Source organism: Poeciliopsis prolifica, unplaced genomic scaffold, assembly GCF_027474105.1.
Source record: "Poeciliopsis prolifica strain line A6 unplaced genomic scaffold, Auburn_PproV2 SCAFFOLD022, whole genome shotgun sequence".
Taxonomy (NCBI): Eukaryota; Metazoa; Chordata; class Actinopteri; order Cyprinodontiformes; family Poeciliidae; genus Poeciliopsis; species Poeciliopsis prolifica.
Window position 1 is genome coordinate 2,677,824 of NW_026562397.1, and position 17,177 is coordinate 2,695,000.

Below are 17,177 nucleotides of genomic sequence, written 5' to 3' on the forward strand. Positions count from 1 at the left end.
GTTGTATTTACCCAGAATCCCCTGCTCTACCGTCCACTTCCTGCTTTTGGAGCGGTTCCTACTCCTCTTGGCATTCACATGTACATTTTGAACCACAGCAGAGTTCACTTGTACCGGCCCAAGACCTAGATTATAAGGTGGATCAGAGTTCATTTTCAAACGAACCAGACTTTCTAGGGAAACAAACTAGAGTTTGATTTAAGCAGACTAAACAAGGCCAGTGAGAACGCACCCTAAAAGAGAGCGAGAGCAAGACTTTCTTTAAAGGGCAGGAAATGTCCAGAAACCTTTATAGAGTGGAAGCGGCACATTACATATCTCACAGCCAAACGTTGGCATGAATACATACATATTGTAATTTTGGTTACAAATGAAAACGTCAGCAGAGGAAGCAATTGTTTCCCAATAGTCCAGATCCTCTGTACAAAGCAAAGCAAAGAACAAGATGCTGGTCTTCACCAGAATTTTGGGTAAAGCTAAATCAAATAGAGTGTTGCTAATGTATGCTTATAGTTCTCTTGAGTATGGAAGTTGTGACCCTGGAAATGAGAGACAAGTTTGGTATTTTTATGTGGCAACACATTGCCTTATTTAATAACATACAAAGTTGCCTTCCTCTCCTTACTATTAAGGCCATCAAGACAGGGTAAAATGTTTTTAACTCTTTTTTTTTTGTAATTGTAAATACAAACCAGAGTTGGGGAAAAAATTTAATATCACTGGGACAGAACTTTACAAGAACTGTAAATTGATGATGAGTCTCACAATAATCCATACATGTCAAATGAAGAAACAAAAGAAGCAGTGCAACAATACAAACGGTGATGTGAAGTACTTACAGTGATCCTCTCATCTCTGTCATCAATATTGACTCCGTCTTTTTTCCATGATATGGTGGGTTCAGGGTGACCGCGTGGAGGCTGGCACTCCAGGACGGCCGGCTCTCCAGCTGCAACAATCACATCTGCAGGGTTTTGCCTGAAGTCGTCTCGTAGAACTGCAAGAAACAAAAAGGAAAAGATCACTTCAGTGAAATACTGTGGAAGAAAAAACAACTGACTGTTAGTCCTGTTTAGTATGCTGTACACAGTGGAGTACGTAGGGTTTTTTTAACATGCATTTTGAAACGTATCTCTGCTGATGTGTTGCCTGCAATGCAGACCAAATTGAAAGAAAGTTAACCTTCCTGTCATTCAGGTACATAACTGCATGTCCATCAGCATTTCTCATGGACCGGACCTTCGTTTTGGCTCATATAGACTGGCAAATAGAATAATCATGCACACATTCATACATTCAGCATATGTTCCTCTTCAGTTCTCAATCACCAATACTTCATCTTCCTATGGCCCTGTATGTTTCTCTCTCCTGCAATCACCCAACATAAATTCTCTACATCATATTCATCCCCCTCCGTTCTCATCTTGGTAGCAACACAACGGCAGTTTTACTCACATAGATTATACCAACTGGAAGGGATAAAACAAAGCGGTGATGTAACTTTGGATTTTCATTACAAACCTGAAAGACGGCGCCATGTTCTTAATCTCAGATCTGTTTTATTCATATCAGTCCCACACGGCGTGGATCCGACACGATGAACTGAGTGATTCTGGTGTTCGTTTGAGAGCTTCAATGAAAAATTGCAAAGATGACCACAAGTCATCAGAATCCACCAGAGGAGCCATCAATGTAAGGAAAACTGAAAGTCGAACAAAAGTCTCTCCATTAGGTTTGAATGTTGCTTTAGATGAACAACGACTAGAAATGTGGCAACAAGCCAGAAGTGGCCAGTGTGTCATGTTGTTTAGGGCTAACTGGTGAAAAGGCTGAAACATGCTGACATATGTTAACAAACTATACGCAAGTGCTACCTGGTGGTAACATTAATGTGACTCTCAGGTGTAGAAGTTCATTTTAATTCAGTTTATTAACATAGCACCAATTATTTTCTCCATTTTCAGATCACATTTACAGCAACTGCTCACTACAACATCTCTGAATATAGATCATTAATTACAGCTCAATACAGCACAGCTAAGAGAAAAATCTATTTTTAATGCCGTTCTCGCACTTTTGATTCGTAAAGAGAAATTTAAGTTGCCTAAAATCGATATTAGCTGGTCAATCAAAAAATACCATTAGACATAATTCATCTCTAATGAGAAAAGGGATTGTGAATAAAACTTATTAATTTGTTCATATATGCTAAGATATATGGACAAAATCAAAAAACCCATCTGTCTGTATGTTCCTGCACTTCAGTGTTTGAACACACATATCAGTTCTGTATGTTTTAATGTTTCTTAATCTTTTTTTTTCTTAACAAAAACCCTACATATTCGGATCTGTTGCTTTTAATTGCTCTAAAGTCATTTAAGTCTAAAGTGAACGTGAGGCCCATTGACAGACCCTTTGCCTCCTGACAGTCACCAAATTCTTTAAATCTTTACATTTTTTAGTAAGTCCGACTCTACTTGGTGCTTCCAGTAATGCTGACTTTTCAACTTCAGAAGATTTTTGTGTTTAAAAAACAAGAGCCGCCCTTCATTGCATAATCACATTGACGCAACCAAACTGGTGTTGATTTAGAAGAACACCACCATATTTCACCAGTGATATTTTACTAGAATGGTCTGACTCATCTGCTGCGGGGGAGGCACGCCGTACATCCACACATCTATTCACAAACCACATGAACTGCAGTTGCATGATGGACGTCCCAGATCTCAGGCCCTTACTCAGCGCCCCAGCTGTGTGCTGTGTTCGTGCCGTGTGGTTACCAAAGGATCGAGTCATTCGGGAACGCGAATGTAAACACTAAACATCCGATCCATTAAAGCATCAACTCCATCTGAAGAAACACTCCATATTTGTGTGAGCAAAGCCAATCTGGTCTAAAGAGGATTACTGAACGAATCCGCAGCCTTGAGGAGCTAAACGAGCCAAACGCTTGAAAATGCAGGCTGCCAGCTCTGACTCAGATCATCCCATGATTGAGATCCACTTAAACATTCAAAATAAAGACTGGGCTCCAGTGTGGAGTGTAATGAATGCATTTTGGAGTGGTTTTGGTAGGTGTAACAATAATTGCGCTCTGTCTCCATCACCCCAAACGGGCTTACTGTCGTTTTTTCCACATGCAAGGCTCTTTTGGGATAAGAAAAAAATTGTAACTTGTAAAAGTGAAACAAGGAAAGAAATAAATTACATGTCAAGAGCCTGAGGAATAGGGGTGGGGGGGAGGGGCGTTGGCATCTTTTAGTGTTTACACCATCAGCATGGTGACCTCCAACCCCTCCCCGTTGGCGCGCACTCCCCCCACCTCCTTGCCCTCTCCTCCTCCAAACCAACACCTCTTTGTTATAAACACAGCTGAGTACAGCGCAGCAGACAACCCTGAACATCTGTGAAGTGGAAAACAAATTCCTCTGGGATGGAGGCAGCCAGACAGTCTCCCAGACAGACAAACGGGTCTGGATCCGGATGCACTGAACTCCTCTACTTGTCTGAGGCCGACCTGTGATGGAATGGCTTGCCTCTGGTCCTCTTGGATCGATCCGACTCCGATACTTCCTGTATCATAAAGACCTACACACCCTTTATGTCCCCCTTTTTCGACTCTAAAAGGGACAGAAGGGGGGGAAATGCTGTCACACTCTATGCTGTCCTTGGGGTGTATGGTGTGGTCTGTATCTGTGTTTAGGATAATGAGCCAACCCCACTATTCTGTCTCTACTGTGAGTTTGCAGCTGTCCCCTAACAGATAATATTTCCCGGGCTATTAACAGGAAAGCTAGACTCAGTGTGTGTGTATGTGTGTGTGTGTGTGTGTGTGTGTTTGTGAATGTGTGCGCACACGGAGATTTTCATTTTGTAGACTAATATGTGGAAATAGGCCACAGCCACAGCTCTCAGCATGAAGACGGCTCTTTGTCCATCTTGGATCTGTTCAAATATGCTGATGATGGGATGGAGCAGGGCGGATATCCGGACCTGGACAGATATCAATTTGCTTGGTCAAGGTAAAGGGATCCTTTCTGCACCCCATTTTCTCTTTTCATTGGTCAGAACAAAACACTTCTTGTCTCGTATGACCGACAAGCCATGCTGTGAGACTGCTGACTCTGCACAAGACAAACGTATTTCTCAAAACACATTTCTAACATCTGCTGGCTTTCTAACTCAGGCTTTAATGTGCCATTCTCTACCAGTTTGTTCAGTAAAGACACCTTGAGCTTGCTCACATTCTGGTACAGTACCAATACTAACCCTCAGCACATTTTATGGTGGTTTTTATCAGCACAAAAAAAAAAAAAAAACTATTGTGAAGTGAAGAAAGAATGAGCCATGGTTTTCAGATTTTCTAGTTCTAGAAAAAAAAAAAGCCGTGTTTCAACAACTAAATAGTTTCTAAACAATAACCAACCGCTTTGACGTCTTTCAGTCCAGTTTCTGTGCTCACCGCAGTACTGAGACTGCCCTCGTCAAAGTGTTCAAGGACATCCACATAAATACAGACTGTGGAAGAACCACAGTGTTGGTTCTGTTGGACCTCAGCGCAGCATTTGACACGGTTGACCACGACATGTTATCAAGATGTTCTGCTATGGAGATGGTGTTTTTAGGGCAATATCCAAAAGGAGCGAAGAAGTGCACAAGTAAAATTTGCCTTGTCAACAAATTCTCCAGAGACCATGTGCCTCTTGGCTGCTTGTCTGGTTTATTCCCTCCACTCTATTCCTGTCAGTTTAGGTGAACAGCCCACATGTCTTGGTATGTTTGCAACTGAGTTGTAGTACTTTAGTTTTGCTTCAGTGTTGCATTTAATATTGCAGCTCTCCACTGCTTCAACAGGATCCCTGATCAATCTAGAGCAGACTGATCAAAGCCAAAAGGACCACATGAGAAATGTCCACATGTAACAGCATTTATGAACTAGCATAATAACCTTTTTCAATAGTTTTCAAAGACTAATGTCAGTCAAATGCAAAAAAAAAAAAAAAACAACAATAACTGTACCGTGTTTTTGTTGTTGTTGTTTGTTTTAGCTCATTTCTTGGTCCAGCATATCTACTACATCCTCTTGCTGCATCCTGATGTGAGGATGCACATTTTTTTCTTAATTGTCTACAAAAATACACAGAGCACGTTTTTTGTATCACATGAGTCACGTGATGAGCAACCAGATGTGAGTAATGGCGAAAAAGACAACAGAGTACGAGGATATTTTTTAATGACAAACCTATCCACGTATGATTTCAATTCCATTTCTGTTTAAATGGAAACACAGCTAGTGAGTAGTTCCCTTCTTACAAGTCAGTGGTGGCTTCTTAGCTAATGTTTCCAACCTATCATCAATCAGAGCAGTAGATGGCTTCAGAATGACTATAGTGTCCTGCGCCAAGGAAGTTGCCATCATTGGATGTGCTATGGTCTCAGTTTTGGCACTAAAAAGGCGACAACCAGATTTGATTCAAACCGTCTCCTAAAGGTCAGCTCTGATGGCTGCTTTCAGTTCTGGAAACTCACCGTTTTTCAGCGATCCTCTGTCCACAGAGACACAGCCAGCCTTTTCCACAGGAAATTGAAAGCAGATGTTTAAATGTCAAATTAAAATGAGATTCCTATGTTGCCCCTCCAACATTAATGAAAATGAAGACCTAATGCCACACGCAAGCCTGGGTGGGAAGATCAGATGAGCTTTATTCTGAGGAAATTAAACCAAGTAAAACAAGCTCCCCGCAAATCTGTGGACGGATACAAAAACACGCACCAGGGGAATTAAAGGTTTATCAGAAAGCACAGGAAGTCAACTCAGCAGAGATGCTGGCTTTATTCCCTGAATAAGGACAGAGAAGGCTAACTGTAAAGAGGGAAAAAAGTGAGTTATGAAACCACCGAAAATGAACTGGAGAGAAAAACAACAAGAAGACGAGGGAAAAAATAAATAAAATGTCTTTGTGTCTATCCTCTACGTTTCCTGGAAATATCTCAAGTCCAACTTTGAATTATTTTCAAGCTGTAACAGTTTGAGGATATCAGGAAAACGGCGTTAAATATTATGAAAGTTTATTACAGGATAATAACCTTATTACATGGTAAAAGAAAAACATCCAAAAAACATACGAAATCAAATAGCACAGCAGACCCAGATGTTCATGCTGATTACAAAAACTACAAAAAATCATTTCTGTGCAGATATATTATTACACTTGAAATAAGACAAAGCTTATTTGCAAGTACATTTTTAGCAAAATATAGGAACATGTTTTATACAAGAAGTATTGATTATTTCACTTATACAAAGATATTTTTCTCCAAGTTATAAGTGGAATCTTGCATTTTTCATCAATCCTAAGGACCATTGACTTAAAACAAGCTTGCTGAAAAGTTACGTATAAGTTAGTTTAGTCTTATTTCAAGTGTATTAAAATATTGGCAGTAGAAACTAGACCAAAAATACTTGGTAGAATTATGTGTTTTTGCGGTTAAAGTGGTGCTATCCAGTTCTTTTTTCCAAATCCCTTGATAAAAATACTTTCATGCAAGTCAATGTGTCCATGAGGACACTGGCGCCCTCATGACATGAGCTGCATTTTTCTTGGCCATTTAGTTGCAGAATTTGACATTTTGAAAATCGGTTGATGGAATTTAAGAAAAAAACAACTTTTCTTTCTTTTTTTAAACGTGTTGGCGATAGGAAAAGTTGGTTTTTCAGTCATATCAAAATTGGTTTCTTTATCAAAACTGCAATGGAAATATTTTTTTCACATCACGAGTCACATGATCAACAACCAGACGTTGCCAATGGTGCAAACCAGCAAGAAGAAGGCAACAGGAAGTAGCTGGAGGTCGATGGTGTGGTATGATTGTTAAGGTCTTGTTGCATCAACAAACATATTCACGTGTGAATTCTGTTGCGTTTCTCATTGAATAAAAAACCGGAATAGCAACATTGTGTCTTTTCAACATTAGGGGAATACTGTAAAAGGTTTGCACACATTTAGAACACAGCTAGTTAAAGGGTTAAGCCATGAAGAGAAATAAAACCACCGTGCAGGTAATTCCCCCATCCTGATCCTCCTCAGCTTCCAGCTCACACCTCTCCATCTAACCGCGTCACATCTCTCACTTTGTCTTGAAATTTCTCACCTTCTCCCTTGGACATGTGACCTCGTTAGCCTGTCCGTTTCTCAGCTCACATAGAGGTGCATGAACGACGGCCTCATGGCGTTGGCGTGTTAGCCCCCCAGGGCTGGCTGAAAGATCGTTGCAGGTGAATCATTTGCCAGCGGCGTGTGCGCAGAGAGCGTGTCTGTTTGCACCGCATATATGCGAAGTTTTCCCGGCGGGTGTGAGGATATTGTAAGACTCTAACAGTACGTTGAAAAAAAAATAAAATAAATAAAAAACTCTTCTTCCTCTCCTGCATCTTATACCTTTCTTCTCCCGACCTCTTCACCAGACAGATGAAGCTGCTGGAACTGAACACTCTACTCCCTCTCTCTCTCTGCCCTTGGCCACCTTGCAGACACTCTACACCAGTAACAGAGTCTCGTACAGAGGATTATACACATAAAGTTTACACGCACAAATGCAGAAATAAAACTGACAAGAAAGCTGAAATAAAAGCTGACATACCAATAAAACCCTCAAACGTGTTCCACTTGTGAATGTTTTGTTCTTTTATGATTCTCTTTATAGTTTTTAATATGTCCAGATTCTGCACGGATAATTGCTCTCCACGGTAGACGCGTCAATGACATTTCATAGGTCACATCTGCAGAGAAGCGCCGGTTTGAAGTACTTGAAAGTCTAAGTTGGCTCTTTGAACATGAGATATTTTGCGGAGACCTGTAAATATGTCAGCGAGAACAGACAACATCGGCCCCGGCAGCCTTTAGGGGTCTGCACCTGCATGCTCCAGATGCTGTGAGGTCATTGTTCACCTTCAGCGCATTATGTCACTGAGTGGAGTCGAGATGGCCAAGTTAATGCCTGTAGGAACCAGCATCTGTGACTTAAAAATGTGAAAATAGAACAGATTTAAGTGAATGGCCATGAATTCTTGTCTAGTTTTGTGTCATTTTCTTTTAAGAAATGAAAAAATGATAAGTCCCATATGAGATAACACAGTATGGTTTGTGATAAAGTAGCAACAGGCATTGAATTTTTGTATTTACACAGTAACGCATAAGATATTTATGACCATGTCCAAACTAGCAACACAGTTTTTATTGGTTGCAGTTTTTAGAATTTTCCATTTAATTCAACAAAAATGTGAATTTGTCGATTTTGGACCAACTCAAAGAATTGGATGTTCTTATGTTAAGCACTACCAGTTTGCTCCAGCACATACTCTTCTTTGTGGATGTTGCTACTTAGTAACTGATAGCATCAGTGAATTTGTTTAATGTGAAATCAGTAGGATCTATGGAGATGTTGCAAGTTGTTTCAAGTGAAACTTTTTTATACAATACATTAAAGCTGCAATGTGTAACTTCTACAAAAATGTTATTTTTATATATATTTCTTAAAGTTGTGACAGTACAACAAGAGACAAATAATATGTGGAAAACTTGAGCTCCTCTGTCTCATTTCTGTGTTCTGTGTATTTCTGTGTGCAGGACGTACAGCTTGGCTAAGAACCAATCAGAGCCTGGAGGCGGGTCTTAGCACTATCAATCACCTTTGTGTACACACTGCTTAATGTGCTGATGGTGGAGAAACAATTTACTGTTGCAAAAAATCTATTACTGTGTCGTCATTGGTGGCCACAATAAATAGCCTTAGCATTCAAGCAGGCTCTGCTGGAGGGAAGCTGTGGTGTCGAAGTAAGAAAAGAGCACATACACAGGCAGATTGGCAGCGCTTAAACTCCTGTTTTTTTCTTTGCATATTCCAGTTAATGGATTACTAAATTAGTTGATTACTTTAATAACAGATTCATCACAATGTCTCAGCTCTATATAACTCAATTTTTCAGCTCAATTTTTAAAATCTACAACACACAAAATAGATTTTTTTTTTTATGTGGAAATAGTTTTCTGCTTAACTGTGACAGCCAGGCTCATTTCATATAGTCTTTTGAGACAAATGTAAATGACAATGTTGAGAGAATACTATTAATTTAAGAGACAAATAAAAATAAATGTAATCGTGGAAACTTTCAAATCAGGCCGGATTTTAGCGTGATGAGTGAACATCAGGCAAATGTACACTTGTGGTGCCCCAGAACGGCTCCAAGGAATAGACCATAACCGTTTCCTCCTAGGATTTCAGGAGTGCTGGTATCCAAGAACAATTACACACTACACCGAGGCACGCTTTTCATCACGTACACACATGCACACACCACTGAAAGAAAATTTTGCCCCTAGCCGAACAGACAGAGAGACCATTGAGTGGCTGTGTTTGTTTAAATGGTCATAAGTCTTCACGTCCGGCCTGAAGAGAGCGAGATGGCGTTTTGGCGGACAAAGCCAAAGGCACCGAGGGCAGCGGGGAGGTAGGTTTACGCGAGCCACTGAGTGACTGACTGGCTTGGCACCTCGTAGTTCAATAAACAGTGATTGTCTGATTAGAGTGCTGCTGGCCGAGTGGGAGTTGGAGCGAGGCAGAGAGGGGTTGAGAGCTGCAACAGCTGAAACATACGAGGCAAAACACGGAGCAACACGCTCACTTTCTCCAAGAATGTTGCAACAAATAAGGGGGGAAAAAAAAAATCTCATAAAACCCTGATAGGAACACCCAACTAAATCTAGACTGTGCAACAACATCTGCATGAAATTATCACATTTATATTGAGCGATTAAAAAAATACTGACAAGCCCTGTAGGTTTGGGAGCTTTTAAATGATTAGCATGTTGATTGAGAATACACATGAAAGGGCTTAGTGCATGTACTGGGTAAGGAACAGTCTGATTAGGTAAAGGCCAAGTTCAATAAAAATTCCACATTTAATCACAAGCCTAAGTGCCAATGGAGTTACATTTTGTTTCCATTCTTAAACGGTGCTTTAGCATAGCAATAAAAACAATAATGAAGGAGATATAGCTGTGAGAGAGAGGTAAAAGATTTTACAAGCAGAGAAATTACCCCTATTTGCAGCACCTTCATAAGAGAAGGCGTGCACCTACAGCGGCTCAAATATCTGTTATAAAAGCAAGATGTTTACGATTATGTCCAAACTAGGCAACAAAAGGTTTTAGTGGTTGCAGTTTTTAGACACCGAAAGTCTCACGAACCAGAAGGAGCTTTCCTTTTTAAACGGTAAACCTCGGTTCAATTACAGCCTCGAGCCACCGGCTAGCTAAACACAGACACAAGGCGGCAGCACGGTCATCTCTAACCAGTAAGCAGCCAGTCCAAAAGTCAAAAATGAACTGTTTTTACCATTAATAGACACATCATAACTATTTCTACCATGTCAGGTCAACAGCACACTTGGGAGTGGCTTCTGTTCCTGAATGAAGCCGATCTATCTTGTTCAGTAACCAGCTAACAAACTGCTTTCTATGAGCCTCTGAGCTTCATTTGAGCTGCAGCTTAATGAGAGAGAGCATAAGTTTTAATAGATAACAGAAAGCGTGAACAGACTTCAGCAGTACAGCTGTCAATCATCCTCATGTACACCCGCCTTACATCCGCTGCCTTGCTTTCTGCTATGCTACAGCTAGTTCCCCACGGTGTAGCCTGCCGTGAAGGCTAGCTAGCATGGCAATGGATAACTGCAGATAGACAGTTTTCCTTCAATTAGAGGTTGTTTTGCCATCGTTGGAACAGCTACAGTATGTACGCGATCCTGATTGACAGCACTAAGACTCTCCCCCTAGCTCTGATTGGTTGTTTCTGATAATGATGTATTTCTGCAGTGGGACCACAGGGAGAAGGCAGAGGAGCTCTTTTTTCACAGATTATTTCTCTCACATTATACTGTCATGACATAGTGAAAGTTTTAAAAAATATATGTAAAAACCTATTTTTATAAAAGTTACGTACCGCAGCTTTAAATCCCTCTACCTCCAAAAAAGAACCCAGAGCGTCTATTTTGAAATATCTGTTTTGTTCCTGTGAGGTTTCAAACAGCCCAGCTGACATTGTGCCACTTGCTGTTTTCTGGTATCTCACTTCAGTCTGTGTGGCCCCACTAGCTAACCTTCTCCTCGCATCTGCAGGGATGAGGACCTTATTAAAACAATCTCGCCAATTAACATTCCTGGCTTTTGCAGCTCCATCAGCTCTCCCCCACTCGGACCTAATCCCCTTCGTCTTGTTTTTATTATGACAAAGAAGCCGCGTGGAACCCGGAGTAGCGATGACAGCGTTAAATGGGGGGGAAACTAAGATGTGAGGAGATTGCTTGATTTCCTTCCTGCAGAAGAGAGATCCATATAGCTGTCTGTTTTAACATGCATGCTTGTTTGCCTGCCCATCTGTGTAACCGTGTCTTGAAGAAGAAGAAGAAGAAAAAAAGGCACAGAAGGAGCAGATGCATAATGGATAAATGGATTAGCTGCAGTCAAGATGGCACAGTCATCACAAATGCTCCCAACAGAATGACACGCACTCATGCCACAGGGAGAATAACTCAGGAAGGTGTTCTGAGACAGGAACATCCACGCTAGCTAACGCTACCCGGCCACTAGAAATTCAATCCAAAAACACTGCACACTTTTCCTGCAGAGTGCCGTTTGACCCGCCGCTCGCCCTCCTCGGATCGTTTCGGAGTCCAAACATCTGCTGCGAGTCTTTTCCACTTCGCTATTATTCCGAGATCCCACGGCAAGATAACAGGACATTCCTCAGCCTCTTGCTCATCTTCTCAAAACAAAGCTATATTATCTACAAACAGTGGAGACCGATGCAGCAGGATTAAATGGCAGTGCTGAATAAACGGCAGCGGGGCAACGGGAATGGGATCCTGGTGTGGATGAGGTGAGACTCTTAAAGTCTGGCCCGCTCGCTGCGGGTCAAGTGGATCCTCGAAACGTTTATTTCTTTACGTCACAACCACCTTCACGTTTATTTTGATTTACATATTGCAAGATGAAGTACAGCTGAAACTAATGATTGTTTTCGCAACCAATTATTTTGATTGATTCATTATTAAACTAGTTTATTTCAGTGATCAATTTATTATAATTAATCACATTAATCGTTTCAGTCCTAATACAAAATAGTGCATCTCTGGAACGTTTACGCATCCTCAGCCTTTATTTCCTTTATGTGACAACAACCTTCTCATTTGTATTACAGTCATTTTGAATTATATATTGCAAGATAAACCAACACAAAGAACAGCAGAAACAATTTTTAGCAATTAATTAATCAATTATTCTGATGATTAATTGATTCCTAAATTAGTTTATTATTTCAATGATTGATTTATCACAAAATAGTTTTTAATAGCGTTTTTTGTTTGTTTGGTTGGTTGGTTTTTATGCAAGTCAAAAAATATAGCATGCATTTGTAATTATCACCTTTACTCTGATGCCTTGTAATAAAATCTAAAACATGCTGGTCACGCACGCCGCACATTTGGCAGCAAGAAGAACGTGATGAGAGAGAAGCTGTGGAACGAGGAGCTTGGTGATGGTTGGATGAGACAAAAATAGAACTTTACTTTGGCACGTTATTTATCATGCTGAACAAACCATCTCCCCGATATCTCACATTACCGCTGGCTCTTCTGCAGAATCACTATCAATGACATATATAATAACATTTTTAAGTTTCTGCACCATGTATGTCACCCAAATTACTTCATTAGCTGTTTTTTTTGGGCTGTGTCTGACTGATTTGTGCTCATAAAGAGCCAGTACAGATTAGGGGTTTGGATGTTTCTATACATGCTTAACAAACTCATTTGTTTCAGAAATTTTTGAAGTCTTCCCTTCATCTAAGTCATGCTAACACACTTCCTTTTACTAACTTGATAGAGGTTCAGCAAACAGTAGGAGTGAGTGATGGCTGTGGATAACAGTGTCCTGGTTGGGAAAGGACCATAAACTGGGATTACATCAGCTGCAGTTGTAGGGGGTTGGGTTTGGGTTGGGGGGGGTGTAATATGATAGTGTCTGTACTGAGGGAAATCGACTGGTGCAGAGGAAAATGGGAAAGAGGAAAAAAAAAAACACAAGGGGATCCAAATGTAATGTTACAGCCGATCCCTCAGCCTTTCGTCATGGCCACTTTCATTTCCACCATGCTGATCCCACTCCAATCACTTTACCAGGCGCAGGGGAGGCCAGAGAGCAGGCAAGGCCGGTGGAAGAGGCACACCCGGCACAAGACGTTGAAAAGGTTAAATAAAAGTAAAGACTTTGGGAGGTCTACCTCAGTCCTAAGGAATAGGAATGTTAAAGAAGGTGAGGCCAGGCAAAAAAAAAACGATACTGAACTCCAGGCATGCGCCGCTGCTACGGCCCTGAAACGAGGCACATCTTTCTCTGATCAGCTGCCATCCCCATTCCAATGCTTTCCACATGGACCTTAAACTCTCCCAGCTGGAGCATGAGAAGATGAAAAGATGCTCCATAACCCTATCCGGGGACGGGATCTGTTACAGTGGGAAGCGATAGCCAAATGAATGGGCCGAGGGAATGCCGTCGGATATAGTATACCAGAAAGAAACGGAGCTGAAATTTCATCTTCAACACTTGCCAAAGGAGTGGATGCATTCTCTGGGAAGATCAAGGCCAACACTTTGGCGCTATAGCTTTTCACTACCACTTGTCAACTTGTTCAACACGCAGAATTAAGCACAGCTTACGCTGAGTAGAAAAGTTCTGTGAATGTGCCAGAAATGGCTCTGATCCCTGTGAAACGGAGAGAGGAAGGTCAATAGGCAGCGTGGAGTCCCAGGTTCTCCAGCCGTGACGTTTGATGGTACACAGACAAAACAAAGTGTCATTTTAGAGTTTTTATTCCTTTGTTTTATATGATACTTTGCTACTGTTAACATGCCTTAAACATCCTAGCGAGCTGATTTATGTTGCTGCTCCCCAGGGTTCAAAGCCCAGACCAGCGGCATGGCATTTAACGGTATCGCAACCGACGTAACTCACAGAGACTCCAAAATATCAGCTAGATTTATTGAAGTAGAAAAAGAAATCCTTTTCCTTTTTTTTTCTTGCTCTTCTTCTGCTGTGCGCGTCTTGCATAGCCTCGCAGAATTCAATCCTGGCAACCTGAGAAGCCTGGAGCCTGGCGAACATGGAGTATCAAGGCACTTTTTGTGCAAACATATTTTGAGTAGGGATTTAGGCTTGTTAAATTTATTTCACCCTGAGTTCTAACTCAAAGTTTTTCCTCTTTCTGTTTCAACTTGGCAAAGTTTCCATGACGTTTGGATTTCAAAAGTTCATTCCAAAACGAAAATGAAGAAAGTTTTGCCTGATGCATCTAACCCAGCTGTCCTACAAACTGGCACCATGTCGACCTGTAATTATGGGATGTTGCTTTAATAAGAAACTGCCACAGACTTGCAGTGAACTTTTATGATGATGCAATAATTATTGATACCATTTTAGAATTTCCTTATGTACTGACAACACATTTATGAACAATTGTAGATTTTACGTCATAGGAAAAAACAAACATGTTTGTTTTTCGCACAGAATCCCCCAAACAGGCACTTAAGTTTATAGAAGCAGCGAAATAAATTGTAAAATTGTTATGAGAAAATTATCTCAAACACACTGAGCAAAGTCTGATCTTTGGTGATAGCATATGGCAAGATATTAGTAGAAAACAAAATAATATGAGATAGAGATGAAATTTCAGCTCTTATAGAAATTAAAACTTGACCAGACGTTACCTCGGAATATTAAATGCTGCTCTCATGTCTTTATCAGTCCTATCCCCAGCAGATTATCTCTGTAAAACAGGCTGATGGTTCACCAAAACATCCACATATAAAAAATTCATGTGGCTGTGTAATCACATGAAGTTAGGCAAGACCATGGAAAGTAGGATATGAAGCTGTCAGCTTCAAAACAGCAGCGGCTGTATCCATGGTGAAATTCAGAGCAATTGTCTTCTGTTTCCTTCTTCTTAAATCTTTTTGTGTAAAATCAGTTTTTTTTTTTACTTTATATCCAAAGTTATGAGCTTCTTAAAAAGCCAGATGGCCAGTTTTCTAATTCCAAGGTGTCAAATTACAGTCAGGTTTATTCTGAGTGCAGACTTGGTTTTGCTGTGAACTGTACCTTGAAAATACATAATATCATCCCTTTAAGCAACCAAGTTTTGTTCCTTTCTTTGTGTGTTGAAACCACTTCCTTCCCCCCCAAAAAAACAAGTTTTTGTCCTGTAAATAAAATAACTGCAGCAAGAAGGAACATATTTCTTCCTTCCATCCAAAGTAGCGAGGTTAAAACACCACAGATGCCATTTCATACTTTCTGTGCAGCTGTGTGTCATTTTGTCTTATTAAAGACAAGAGGAACCCATCTGGTACAGAGGAAAAGGAAATGTAGGAAATGGAGAAGCAATGCGAAAGGTTTGGGACTGGAGGCTGGAAAGCAGCAGAGTTCAGGTTGGTAGCAGATGTCTGAGATTGTCTTGAAGGGGAAATGCAGAGGTGTGTCATTTGGACCAGTAAAAAACATGTAACTGGCCCAGCAAAGACTGAACTTTAAGTGGAAACTGAAGCTAATATCACTCCTTCCCAGAATCCTCACAACAACCCATCCTGCTATGAAGAGCGTCTGTGTGGCACACCAGATGCAACATGGCCGACGAGAAGACCCGACAGAAAATATGAATGATTCCATCCACCCTGTCCATACCATAAGCCTTATGGTATGTGGGCTTTAAGTTCCCCACCAATCTACATTCCAGGTGAGGTTTAGCACAATAAAATGATTTGACTAGACCTCAATAGCCAAACAACTAGACAGCTAAAAAGGTTTTGCTTATTGCTGAACCACAGTTGTGCTTATGCACTCATCATTATTGTATAAATGCATTTGAAGACTTGTTTAGTTAAACAATTAAATATTTCAATTGATTTTATGTCAAATAAAAGATCAATGATGTTCAATGAATCCACCATGGTTTAGAATTGGACAATTTTGTCTAGATTGACTGTGACTGGTGCTCGGCAAAACTCTCACTATGATCAGGCCATGAACACATCACTCTTCACACAATATAATTTCAGTAGGAGTTCTTTAAAAATAAAATGAGAGATGTTATGGTTTTATGCAGAAATGGGGATGATGCCAAAATGACTTCATTTTCTATTTGGAGTCAGAACTGCTCAGTCCATCCTCAAAGGTTGTGATGTTGTGATTGTAACTGTTAATGCAGATTCACTCATCCTTCACAAATTTTGCATGGACTTGCAATTTTCATCCGTTGTTATGACTTCCTGTTCCATACTGTCTATTGAAAGGGGAACCTTCAAGATGTGTGACTCTGAAGGTTAACATTTCGCCTTTTGTGTGTCTGTGAAAACCATTTTGAGATGTTCTGTAGAATTTGCTTCTACTTTGTAGGCGGTTCATGTCAATTTGAATGATCAAATATGGAATTCTTCCTTTGCACTTTGACAAAGGAAGAATTATCAATGTCAATGTCTTTTTGTATTAAGGGTGCCATGCCAAGAAGGTACTTAAACATTTCTATTTGTTCTTAATTTAAGCAGCAGTTTCTATCTTTTTGTAAGAACATATTATAGAAAAATAAAAAATGTGGAAGTTTGACCTCAACTTTTTGAACAAGGAGCTGCAATATCAGTAATTTTAGGCCGCAACATCACAAAAAATTATTGCAGCATCCTCAAGGGACTGACTGCCGTCTCTACAAAGGAACCTGTACCACACATTTTAATTTTATTTATTATAGAGTTTTAAAAAGTCCCCAAAAATCAAACAACTAGTCAGAATCACCATGAAAAATATAACTAAATAACTAAATGTTGCCAAGAAAGCAATGAAACAGAATTTACAGAAGCATATACTTATGCTTGCTGAGCAGTGGATCAGAATATTAAACAACACAAAAGCCTTCTTTAAAACTGTTCACTGGTAAAAAAAAAAAAGACAAAACCGACATATTCCTCAGCAAAGCAAGCTGAGTCCTCGGCGTTCACCCACCGGGATTCGGTGAACAAACTTCTTCTCTGCTCATCACATATCTTCTGAGATAAGACGTCTCTCACATGG

General features: G+C 40.4%; 1 protein-coding gene across 4 annotated transcripts in view; it reads right to left on the reverse strand.

The window, feature by feature from the left end:
* The window catches only part of robo1 (roundabout, axon guidance receptor, homolog 1 (Drosophila)), a 300,678-nt gene that overhangs the window by 59,518 nt on the left and 223,983 nt on the right, over positions 1-17,177 (reverse strand). For all 4 annotated transcript variants that reach the window (XM_055045468.1, XM_055045470.1, XM_055045467.1 and 1 more), the window contains one exon: positions 840-997. In XM_055045468.1, the coding sequence (XP_054901443.1) occupies positions 840-997 (158 nt within the window). The remainder of the gene's footprint in view (positions 1-839; positions 998-17,177) is intronic.